This window comes from Nipponia nippon, unplaced genomic scaffold (genome assembly GCF_047370975.1).
Source record: "Nipponia nippon isolate SJK-2023a ecotype South Korea unplaced genomic scaffold, ASM4737097v1 scaffold_27, whole genome shotgun sequence".
In the NCBI taxonomy this organism is placed as follows: Eukaryota; Metazoa; Chordata; class Aves; order Pelecaniformes; family Threskiornithidae; genus Nipponia; species Nipponia nippon.
The window spans coordinates 6,092,399-6,105,357 of NW_028262344.1; the positions used below are offsets into that span (position 1 = coordinate 6,092,399).

At 40.9% G+C, this 12,959-nt stretch overlaps 1 protein-coding gene across 1 annotated transcript; it reads right to left on the reverse strand.

Moving 5' to 3' along the window:
• Positions 1-452: 452 nt before the first annotated feature.
• On the reverse strand, positions 453-5,693 carry LOC104009536 (transmembrane emp24 domain-containing protein 7). Its single transcript, XM_009461541.2, has 3 exons — positions 5,348-5,693; positions 3,963-4,208; positions 453-1,465 (listed from the first exon to the last, which is right to left on the reverse strand). Exons 1-3 carry the CDS (start codon positions 5,513-5,515, stop codon positions 1,229-1,231), a joined length of 651 nt encoding a protein of 216 aa, XP_009459816.1. The 5' UTR covers positions 5,516-5,693; the 3' UTR covers positions 453-1,228.
• Positions 5,694-12,959: the final 7,266 nt, after the last annotated feature.

Below are 12,959 nucleotides of genomic sequence, written 5' to 3' on the forward strand. Positions count from 1 at the left end.
AGTCTTATTTTGACTAGCTCAATTCAAGCTACTTGTATACACATACATTTACTATCTTCCACATCCAAATAAAACAAGATTTTATTACAACACATAAACTAAAGACATGAGCAGTGGAAGCAATGCAGCTACAAATCTACCAAAAAGATACCCCAAAATATTTAAAACCTTTCCTGACTACTAACAGAAGAGAGTGGCAATTACATGCACAAGGCCATAATGTATCAGTGCACCAAACAGAAATAAAGTTCACAGCACTCACACAATGCAGTATTAGTATCAAATGGGCTTCTTAATAGGAGAACAATTTAATAAAAAGCTTTGCATGTGCCTAATGGATGCAACATAACTGTCCAGTGCTGGTGCTGTATTGCTTGATAAAAATCAAACCATCTCTGGTCTTAAATCTGACAAGCTGCAGCAGCACAAGTACAGAGATTGCACAGCTTCAGTGACAGTTACAAGATTCCTTATTTTATTGCATTTTTAAGAACAACTTGGAGATTTAAATTTTTGAATAGAGAAATCACATTTTCTGAGTAGTCTCAGTTTAGAAGTTGTTTAGTAAAACATTGTAAAAGAGGAAATGCATTATATTTTAATGTAGAGAAGTGTGTGTTTAAGCAAATACACTCAAGTATAAAATTTAGCAGGTTTTGAAGGTGAAGATTTACCAGGCAGGTGGAGAATTTGCACCATCATGTAGTATCAAGCTTGCAACAGTTTTACAGATAAGCAAAGGATATGATTGTATTTTTTTTGTTACAGCAAATCAAAACAGTGCAACACATCTTGCAACTACAGTTCATCACATTAACTTGCTTATAATCCAATACATTCAGCCTGAAAATTAAAGTAAAATCAAATTTTCATGAGTATTGTCTTTCACATCAGACACTAGATTGTTGGGTTCTTTTAAAGCATTATACCACAGATGGGTAATCTTATCAGTAAAGTCAAACTCAATTTGGATTAAAATCAGTAAAACCAAAGAGAGGCTGGTTGTTGCCAGATATTTAATACAAGTATCAGAAAACATTGTTTACTCTATATTTCAAATTGGGTGTCCCTTTCATAAATGCTGGGGTATGTTTTGTGATTTTAATCAATGAGGAGGGGTAGACATTTAGCTGTTTCACATATTTAGTTCCTTTGCACTTACAATTAATTGGAGAACAGTAATTTCACAAGTGAATAGCACAATGACCTGAAGCATTATCACTACCAGTTATGATCCAACACGGGTTGTCGTGGTTCTTTTATCTGAGAAGAAGCTTTTGAGGAGAAATACCTGCCCAATACTAACTACAAGAAGAATGATTGCTTCTCCTATTGACCAATAGGCTACTCTTGTGTTTAAATCCTCTGCTCTGCTGCGGCCTTGTGCTTCTCTCAACCGGAAATGAGTCTGATAATCAATGACAGACTTCAAAGCTTCATGAATTGAAACACACGCAGACTCCATCTAGAGAAGCAAACAAATACACAGCTCAGTTAAGAACCCTTCTAATGCTTGTTCTGTGAAGTTTTGTGGTTTGATATTTAAAATTAGGATTCACATAGCTTTACAGATGAAAGATTATCTCAGTCCACTGTCAGACTGAAATACTACAAATCTAACGTATTAATCAAGTTTTACACACAGGAATGTGACTGGCTTAAGTACCAAAGTGTGCAAAACTGCAGACCCAATAAAAAGTAATGCACTCTAAGAACCACAAAATGAATATTAAAATTCATGCATGTTTGGGTTCAAATGTGAATATAAACAGTATTGAAATATGTCAGTGATCCAACATGTTAATTCCACGTACACCAGCAAAACAAGCAGTAAATCCCTCCCCAGATTTAGATAGCTAGTAAGTTTCTTATATCATTAAGATGTGCATAGTAGATATTAAAAAACTTTTAGATTTCAGAAGTATGTGATTCTTCATCGCATAATTCTCAAACTTAAGTTTCACAAAAGCCTGAAATCTAGATTGCTGACCTCAGCACATTCTTTTGGCATGAGACCCTTCTATTAGTCACATATATAAAAAGTGATTAGAGAAAGGACAACTCTGTTATCTTTCAATGTTTCTGGATGCTCCCTACCATATTCATATAACAAACACTCGAGACCAAAATGCCCAACTGCACTTGTCATCTTTCATAAAAATCACATTCCCTTTTGTAACCTGAAAAATCTTAACCTTTTCAATCTATGTACTACAGGCTTTCCAAGACCTAGATCATTTTACACATAAACTTCTTCCATTTTCAGTTATCTTCTGAAATTAAGAGTCAGTACCCATGATTATCTTTTGACCATCAAGAAATTAATGAATATCTTCAAAATACTTAAGTTTTAGCTAGTTGGTTAGTTGTTCTATCCCCTAAAAATCAGTATTTCCTGAAGATCAAAAGCACAATCTATTATAAAAGGAAGTGTTTGACACCCTAATAAACAACACTGTCAGTTACTTATATCTGTGTCAAATCAGTTTTTCAAGTTGATGACTTTCAGGACAGGTGTCTGAACAAGTCCAAGATATTCTTCTAAACAAAATTCAGGAAGAGATTTCATGCATTAAGTTCTGCCATTTGTTTCACTGTTAAATTATAGAGCCCTCCCCTACTCTGCAGCAGGGATCTTAAATTTAAACAAAGTCTAGTTTCAGGGATTTACCTTTTACGGTCCCTGTGAGTCTGCCCAAATTTGGTCATACTACAAGCCTCAAGAAAATTGCAATGGAGAACCTACTTACCAAAGATGTGTTATGCTTTGAAAGTTAACTTCCCCTTTCCCAAAGATCTGCTTTGCATTATGTACGCTACAACCCAGTGATAAACTTTTTCTTATACCTTCTCCCACAGCCTGCAAAGATGTTGGATCTAGAATCTGCATCTTCTGTGTTCTCAATACTCTCTACTGGTGCCAAAGGACCGACCAACACAAACCCCAAATACACCCCCCCCCCCCCAATACACAAAAAACCAAAACATGTAACAATGCACAGAATGAAGACTGAAGAAAGTACAGGGAGATAGGGAGCTACAGGATCAAGAATCAAAAGACAACATAAAGCAGAAGAGAAAGGTGATGAGAAGAAAGAGATAAGAATTATAACTGAATTCACCTACTCATTACAACTCTTTACCCACTGCAGACTTACATGGGGTAAATTCAAGTGAGTAAGATGGATATTTGGGAAGTGGGCATTTCTACCATTGAGTTCAAATTAGTAAAATAGTGGCCATGTCCAGCATTTTAAAATGGTTGTTTAAAGTGAAGTTTGGTAACAGTTATAGTGTAAGAATGTTAGTGAGAATTCACGAAGTGACTGTTCCAGGTGAAGTTGGCTGATTTAGTTTGGGCAGAAGTGTTGTAAAACTAAAATTCTGAAGAAAGAAGGGAACATTAGGAAAATAAGAATACTGCTTTGCCACTTAAGTGTCTTATAAACAACATATCTAGAAGCCAGTTAAGTATGACTGATTTTGTTCATTTGTTTATTTCGCTAGAATTATCTTCCCATTTTAAAAGTGACAGTTACATAAGAGATCGACCATTCAAGTCTTCCCCTCAAAAAAGACTCTAAACTATTTTAATATAAAACCAAATTGTTCTCAAAGTTTATCCAAAGCTCAGGAATTTTGAAAACCCTGATCCATTGATATTTTACACTTTATAAAATCCACACTTCCGCAGACATAGAACCATGGCATAAAAAAGTTCCCTTAAACTCTAGGCCACTGTATATTTTCCCTAATTTCCACTTAAACACTTGGTAATTCCTCCTCAGCTCTGCATTCTGTAAATCCTAATTTTTGGAAAAAGTTCACTTTTAGTAACTCAGTTTATTTTAAAGAAGCTCCAACCCATTCCTTTTCAACAGTGATACAAATATCTAATGCAGTTGAATTTGAAAAACATTCCCTCCACCTAACAGTTGCTGTCAAACACAACAATATTTTACCTGAGTAAGTGCAGTTGCTCTGTTCTCACTAGGAAACAGTGGTGGATCTTCTCCAACCTGGAAATCAAAGTACACAGTTTTGTGTGTGAAAGTAGAGAACTCATTGCTGAAGCAGAATTTGTATGTTCCATTTCTGGATGCAGTAAATGTGAAACTATCATATTGTTTCTTCATCTCTTTGTATAATACAGCACCATCGGGACCTTCCAATCGACAGTCAACATCATAATGACCTCCAGTGATCACCTGAAAACAACAAGAAATTGTCTTAAGCAGAACATCCAACTAGCACTTGCCCCAACTAGCACTGCAAATTGTTTGATCTGACAAATGTTTTAAAATAAAATGCATTAATTTGAAAATCTTTCAATACAAATTTGCAAAAATCCTCGTCCTATGGAAGATGCACAGAACAATTCAAAATAAGATCTTTTAAATTGAGAATATGTAATATCAACTATGTTTTCTAACAGTTTATGAGGGAAGTTTTAGTTACTTTGTTTTAAGATACTGGTACTATAGCAAAGGCTAGAGTAGATGAAATTTGATGGGGCAAAGGCATTCCTGTAATAAATCAGTAATTTACCATATCCACAAGCCCATCCATACAACTTATTCAGCAAGTTGAGATTGCCAAAATGCAATAAAACAGCTCCTTTATGAATGGCCTAAACTGTCTAACTAGCCTATTAGGTCAAGCTGCTTTATGTTGCAGGAATGGCATATGTCCAGTAGAACAGGTATTACAGCCTAGCTCATTTTCATGCGTGCATGTCAACAGAGCAATATTTTAGAGGTTCTGCTGCCTCACTCCTGCACAATTAATGACAGTATTTCTTTCCAACACCAGCACATCCAGATTATGCCTACAAGCAACTCAAAACTTCATATGATTGTCTCAAGTATTGTCAGCCTTTGATTATTGTTGGTCTATAGCACGTTGTTCTGTAGAATCAGACCAGCTATCCTATCTCCACAGCAAGAGCAACTGGCAATTTAGGTATTCATAGCTCACTATTCTGATGACTCTCAGGCTAGTAGTTAAATTTAATCCTTGCTCCGAACTTCTTGCCTTTAAGATAAAGCATCCTGAAGGATGAAGAGACTTCTATCCAAAGGCACAGCCCTTTTATATGCATACAGAAGCTTTCTAAAAGAGTAAACGTTTTATTTGAAATATTTAAATATCTATTCAAACATATAATGCTATAAAGATTTATTCAGAGGTGCCAAGCACCGGAAGCAACACTTCAGATAGGCTGTTCACATAACATAGTTTGAGTGCCCACCGATTTATATAGGTATTAAGTTATTAAAACCCTAATATTAACGGTAAAAGTGAAATAACAAGAGATTTCCCGGGGGCCGAGGGAAGCAAGGAGTACCTGAAACTCGAGGGTGCACTTAGTGCCCTGGACAATCTCCTCGTAGAAGCATTGCTTGGCGTTGTCAGGCAGCTCGAAAGTGATCTCAGAGGCCCGTGCCGCGCAGGCCACCAGCAGCAGCGTCATCCACCCCCACGGTCCCGCGGTTCCGGAGCCCCGTAACAGCATCACTCAGCGTGCAGAGGGGACTAATGGTAACAGAGACTGAGCCGGGCGGAAAGAGGGCAGCCCCGCGTCGGAGGCCAGCAGGCGCGGAACCCGGAGGAAGATGTCTGCAGCGCCAACCGGTCACGATGGAGAAACCTAACTGAGGAAACGCACTGCACACCCGAAAGCAACCACGGCGCCTAGTACCGCCCTCATAGAAGCGCTTCCGGGTGAGCCCCCATAGTTTTACAGACGTGGTGTTCAGCATGGAAGATGCGCTCCCCGTCTCTCCCGCGCGCAGTTGCGCGTTTGCTGCCTGGCAACGGTTGCCAGGGAGCATGACGGCCCGGCACCGCCGTGGGGCCTGGGCCCGGGCCCAGTCTCGGGCCCGGCCGTGATACCAGCGAGCCGAGGTGGTGTCCGCGTTCACACAGACGACCCCTCGGCACCAGAGGTACCATAGGCGCACGTGCGAGGCCCGCTCATCCCGGCTTTGTGCTGAGGGGTGCTCAGATTATATAGCTAATTTACAGATATTTAGCCAAGTACTCACACATAAGTCTCTAGAGAATTCTTCTCTCTGTCATACCCGCAAGGCACAGTCCAGGTTCCCCAACATATCAAAACTTTTAGCTCTATGTCCATTGTATGCAAATATCCAGGGGTTAAACTGTTTTCAAATTCCCATGAGGCATGATTTAGAGCTGAAACAGTGGACTCTATTCTCCAAATGCAAGTGAAAAGTGTCTTAAGTACTCTCTCTCTGTATATCTTCGAGTTACTGAATACACAGGGTTGAGTTTCAGAGTTGGAGTTCAACTTTATATGTCATTTAACATTCATTGCTCCAGAGAGATAAAGTGCAAGATCAAAAATAAATTCTGCTGATTAAAATGTTCACACTGACTGCGGGAATATCAGATTTAAGTTCTACTCCAGTAAATATTCAGTTATTTTTACAAAATAAAAAAGCTTCAGAAGAAGAAATCAAAGATGACCCCTGTAGTGATTCTGACTGAAAAACCATTGTACATCGAGGAGTTAGTGATCCACATAACAAGTAAACTGATGTACTGGTTTTAGCTGGGATAGAGTTAACTTTCTTAATAGTAGTTTGTATGGGGCTATGTTTTGGATTTGTGATGAAAACAGTGTTGATAACACACTGATGTTTTAGCTATTGTTGAACAGTGCTTCAAGGCATCAAGGCATTTTCTGCTTCTCACACTGCCCTGCCAGCTAGTGGGGGGGCACAAGAAGCTGGGAGGGGACACAGCCAGGACAGCTGACCCCAACTGACCAAAGGGATATTCCATAGCATATGACATCGTGCTCAGCAATAAAAACCGGGGAGGGAAGTTTTGCTGGGGCTGCCATTGCTCAGGTACTGGCTGGGCATCGGTCAGCTGGTGGTAAGCAATTGGGGTTTTTTTGCATCACTTGTTTTTCTTGGTTTTGTTTTTATTTGTTGGGGTTTTTTTCTTCCTTTTTTTTCTTATTAAACTGTCTTTATCTCAACCCATGAGTTTTTACACTTTTACCCTTCCAGTTATCCCCCCATCCCACTGTGGGGAAAGTGAGCAAGCAGTTGTGTGGTGCTTAGCTGCCTACCAGATTTAAGCCACAACACCTGAGCAGGCCCAGGCCTGTGCTCTGCTGTGCTGCACATACAGCTTGGCCTTCAGGCCTGCGTTGTGCTGCTCAAATTCCTTGGCCTCAGGATAAACTCATCCAGCTCATTGTAACAGAGGAGCCTGCAGGCAGCTCCCACTTGGTACAGGAGATTATGCCACCTGTGTGTCCTTGCCTTTATCTAAAAGTGCAGCAAGAAGTTCTCATGTGAACTTCTATTTGACAGTAGAAATGATGAAAAGAGTCGTTTCCTTCTAAGAAAGTCCTGTAATGACTTGAATGACCACAATGGGGTTACCCTGCCATGGACGAGATCTGTATGGTGTGTTGCACCCTGATTAGAGGCCTTTTAGATGCTGCACAACTTGAGGTTTCCAGCATCTAAAGGGATGCAAGATTATCTATACTATTCTCTCCTTCTTTATAGTGTTAGCTCTAATAATTAGCTTTTTTAAATTATACTTTACAGAATCTGAGTGCCTTTCTGGGATCATAATGGACCAGCACTTCCTGGTGCAAAACAACGCCCATCGGTGTATTTATTTTCCTGTGGAAATCAGGCAGAGCAGGGAAATGGGAAAACTGATATCCAGTCTCCTAGGTGAGAGAATGAAACTTGGGTCCATTACCCGGTGTGCATCGCCCAATTCACACACACACATTAGGGATCCATAGCCTACACCATCCGGCCATACCCAAGAACCCTCTTAATTGTTTCTTTGAAGTGGGTACCGCAATTCTGCAAATTGCTTCTTTTCGTTCTGCACTTAACTCCCTCTGTCCCTGCATTATGTCAAATCCCAGATATCGAACTCTATCTTTTATGGTTTGTGCCTTTTTCTTGGAGACACAATATCCTGCAATAACGTAATTGTAGCTTCAAGGCACTCGCTGTAATTATTTGAGCCAATTAAATCATCAACATACTGTAACAAAGTTATATGTTCATTATCACCTTGCCATTGTTCCAATTCTTTTGGCAATACGTTAACAAATAACGTGGGGCTATTCTTGAATCCTTGTGGCAGTACAGTCCAACATAATTGGGTTTTCCTTCTGATAGTAGGGTTTTCCCATTCGAAAGCAAAAATGAGTTGACTCTGTTCATCCACCGGGATGCAAAAGAAAGCATCTTTCAAGTCTAGAACTGTAAAATACATGTTATTCTCAGGAATAGAAGCAAGCAACGTATACGGATTTGGTACCACAGGGTGGACATCGATTGTCTGAATGTTAATTTCTCGCAAGTCTTGCACTAATCTATATTCTTGAGAATTAGGTTTTCTTACTGGTAAGCTGGGGGTATTAAATTACGATTGGCATTCCCTTAACAGTCCATATTCTAAGAAGGAGCTGATAAGTGGTTCCGGTTTTCTCCTTGCTTCAATTTTATAGGATATTGTTTTTCTTTCTTACCGGTTGTGCTCCAGGCTTCAATTCAGTTTTGATTGGAGTCATATTCTTTGCTCGTCCGGGTTTTCCAGATGCCCATACCAACGGTATTACTGCATTAAATACTTCTTCCGGAATATTCGCAGCTTCATCGTTCTCACGTTGAGTCAGCAAACATATCTGTGCCTTCCAGGGATTTTCTGGGGGAATATGTAACTGTACAGAATTTTCAGAGGAAGTTATTTGCGCGTTCAATTTACATAGTAAATCTTGCCCCAACAGTGGCAGGGAACACTCCGGCATATAGAGAAAGGAATGAGTTACCTTAGTGTTTCCAATTGTGCACTCCATTGGTTGCAAAAATGGTTTTAAAGTTCTTTTCCCGGTAGCACCAATTACACTAGTTTTGATTTTACTTAATGGCCCCTTACAGTCTGTGAGTATGGAATGTGCTGCCCCACTATCTATCAAAAAAAATCTATTATTTCATTCCCCAGCTTCACTGGAACCAGAGGATCGGCTGGGGAAACTTTAATAGATTCCTCCGGTCCCCTCCAATCTAATCCTATTTCTGCCAGTACCTCAGCGGCTGTCTCCATCCCTTTTTTCCTGACTATTCAATCGATGCTAACAATTTTTTTTTCCAATGACCATCCTGCTTACAATAAGCACATTAATTAGGACCTAAAGGGGTATCGCACCGATTCCCCCTCGAATTTCCACGCCCTCCTCCTCGGCCCCTAAATCCACTTGGTGAATTTCCTCTGCCTCTTCCGTTACGTCTCCCTTGTCCTTCTGCCAAGGCAGCTAACAAGGAAGCCTGTAGCTTTGTGGGGTTTTTTTTTGTTTGTTTTGTTTTTCTTTTTCTTCCACTTCATTCTTATTATTATAAACTTTATACGCAATTGACATCAGTTGTGAAATTGTCATTCTGTCTGCACCATCCACTTTTTGCAATTTCTTCCTAATATCCGGCGCCGATTGGCCAATAAACAACATATTAAACAATTTCATATTACTTGCATCATCCGGATCCAAGTTTGTCCATTTTTGAGCTACTGCACACATTCTTTCAAACAATATTGTGGCCACCATCGATTGCAATATCTTTTCAATTTATCTTTTGTCATGGGGCCCCCACCAAATTCATTCCAATGTTTTAGGATGCATCCTAGAGGAGAACAAAGGGGTGCCTCCTGAGAAGCAGCAGAGCCCATTTCGGTACCGATGGGTGGGTAGATGTGGTGCTTAGGGCCATGGTTTAGTGGTGGACTTGGCAGTGCTAGGTTAACAGTTGGACCTGATGATCTTAAAGGTCTTTTCCAACCTAAACGATTCTATGATTCTATGATCAGTGCTGAGCATGCAGCAAATCCTTATTATAAAAAAGGCATTAATGTACAGAGTACTGGAATAAGCATTTTATTAGTGCATTGCTTTTTAATGTAACAATTTTACAGCCTAAATGCACTTCAAAACCTTCCTTGTAATATGAGCCCTTGTCCTGGTTTCAGCTGGGATAGAGTTAATTTTCTTCCTAGTACCTGGTATAGTGCTGTGGTTTGGATTTAGGATGAGAATAATGTTGATAACACACTGATGTTTTAGTTGTTGCTAAGCAGTGCTTACACCAGTCAAGGACTTTTCAGCTTCCCATGCTCTGCCAGGTGCACAAGAAGCTGGGAGGGGGCACAGCCAGGACAGCTGACCCAGACTGGCCCAAGGGCTATTCCATACCATATGGCGTCATGCCCAGTATATAAGCTGGGGGGGAGTTGGCAGAGGGGCAGTGATCACTGATGGGCTGGGCATTGATCAGTGGGTGGTGAGCAATTGCATTGTGCATCATTTGTTTTGTATGTTCTTTTATCATTATTATATTTTTTTTCTTCCTCTGGTGTCCTAGTAAACTGTCTTTATCTCAACCTGCAGGTTTTACTTTTTTTTTCTGATTCTCTCCCCCATCCCACGGAGGGGAAAGGGTAGGGTGAGCAAGCAGCTGTGTGGTACTTAGTTGCCGACTGGGGTTAAACCACAACAGCTCTGGATATAATGGAGACAGAATAAATATCCTCGTATTAACAATAACTTAAAAAATGTTTGTTGTGGTTTAACCCGTCAGGCAGCTAAACACCACACAGCCATTTGTTCAGTCCCCGCCCCTGCTAGTGGGATGGGAGAGAGAACTGGAAAAAAAGGGAAAAAAAAAAAGAAGTAAAATTTGTGGCTTGAGAGAAAGACAGTTTAATAGGACAGAAAAGGAAGGGAAAATAGTAATAATAATAATAATAATAATGATAATAATAATAATAACAGAATATATAAAATAAGTGATGCACAATGCAATTGCTCACCACCCGCTGACTAATGCCCAGCCAGTTCCGAGCAGCGATTCCCCCCCGGCCAACTCCCCCCAGTTTATATACTGGGCATGATGCCATACGGTATGGCATAGCCCTTTGGCCGGTCTGGGTCAGCTGTCCTGGCTGTGCCCCCTCCCAGCTTCTCGTGCACCTGGCAGAGCATGGGAAGCTGAAAAGTCCTTGCCTGGTGTAAGCACTACTCAGCAACAACTAAAACATCAGTGTGTTATCAACATTATTCTCATACTAAGTCCAAAACGCAGAACTATACTAGCTACTAGGAAGAAAAAAATTAACCCTATCCCAGCCGAAACCAGGACAATATCCACCCCTTATTCCATACCATCTATGTCATGCCCAGGTCTTACACTTTCCAATACATTCCAATTAATCACCACTGCTTTTCCTGTCTTTTGATATATACACACAGATATCATTCCCTTAGTCTATCGGCCATCCCTCTAAAATGTCCATTGAGTTCATTTAGTCCATGACTTTGGGCTCCATCTGTCATAACAGTCCTTCAGGGCAGGAGAGATGGTGTGTGGTGTTGGAACCAGTTCTGGTTCCATCACCGCTGCACTTTGCTCGGTTTCCTCAAAGTTCATTCTTCATTAATCTGGGCGATTCTTACTGTAATACCATTGATATGGCACATAGTAATCATAGAAGTGATGACATCCAGTATTATATAGCAACTAACATCATACCATTCAGTTCATTGGCTATTTTCACCCAAAATCAAATCCCCTTGAGGTACACATTGGACTTCCCCATCCTCCCGCATCACCCACCAAGTGCACCCAGGTCCCTGAGCAAAAGCAATCCCACGGATGGGTTTACCTCTGCCTGAGGCAGCAGTAACCCAGACTGTCTTCCCCAGCATATTTTTTATGTGCACTGCAGGGGCTTTATCCCCTTCTAGAGTACGTAAAAGTTTTGACTGGGCAGGGCCAGCTCGATTGGCAGATCCCCTAGTGTTGACTAACCAGGTGGCCTTTGCTAAATGTGTATCCCAATGTTTGACTGTCCCACCGCCCATTGCCCTCAGTGTAGTCTTTAACAGTCCATTGTATCGTTTGATTTTCCCGGAGGCTGGTGCATGATAGGGGATGTGCTGTACCCACTCAATGCCATGCTCTTTGGCCCAGGTGTCTACGAGGTTGTTCTGGAAATGAGTCCCGTTGTCTGACTCAATTCTTTCTGGAGTGCCATTGATATCCTGCAGAAAGTGAAAATTTTCCACTGAGCAGAACTGTGAACCACCTGTGCTCTGGGAAAGGAATTTGGGAAGGAGCTAAAAGATATAAGAGTATTTGTTTAATTAACGAACTGTGGAAAACTAACGGCTATGCCCTTGAAGAAGAGCTACTGGACTGATAAAAAAGAACATCTTGGCACCAAAGACTGGATGGTGGCCAGAGAAGCATGAAGTTTGATAAAACTGCAGAAACTGGGTGAAAGGTAAATGTGGTGAGGGGAGATTGTGACCAGCAACTCAATTCAGGACCGAAAAGACTTGCCCCCCCACACCTGAAAGGAGCATGTGTGCTAATTTACATAGCAAGCGAGGCTAATTTTAATACAGTAAACCAATAGTGTACGAAATGTTAATCACTAACCTATAAGTGTAAAATTAGGTGGGATTATACTAATCATGTAGTAAAATAAATATTCTGTAGTTTTGTATGAAGGTGTGCTAGCTTTGTGGATTTACCACCTAGCACCCATCTCTGCGCAGACATGAAATAAAATACCTCTGCTCTGTGTGTTAATTGGCATCTGCATACCGGGCGAATGACCCCACTTTTGGGACAACACCTTGCTTTTCAAGACCCAGGATAGCGTTCTGGGTGGTGTCATGGGGCACAGGATATGTTTCCAGCCATCCGGTGGTTGCTTCCACCATGGTGAGCACATGGCGCTTGCCTTAGCGGGTTTGTGGGAGTGTGATATAATCAGTCTGCCAGGCCTCCCCATATTGATATTTCAGCCATCGTCCTCCATACCAGAGAGGCTTTAAGCACTTGGCTTGCTTGATTGCAGCGCATGTTTCGCATTCATGGATAACCTGTGCA

Bases quoted from the DNA above. Each gene is read 5' to 3' on its own strand.
- LOC104009536 (XM_009461541.2), bottom strand. From the start codon at position 5,515: ATGCTGTTACGGGGCTCCGGAACCGCGGGACCGTGGGGGTGGATGACG. The intron at 4,209-5,347 runs GTACTCCTTGCT...TGTTGTTTTCAG, and splicing joins AGTGCACCCTCGAGTTTCAG to GTGATCACTGGAGGTCATTA. The intron at 1,466-3,962 runs GTAAAATATTGT...TTGCTTCTCTAG, and splicing joins GAGCAACTGCACTTACTCAG to ATGGAGTCTGCGTGTGTTTC.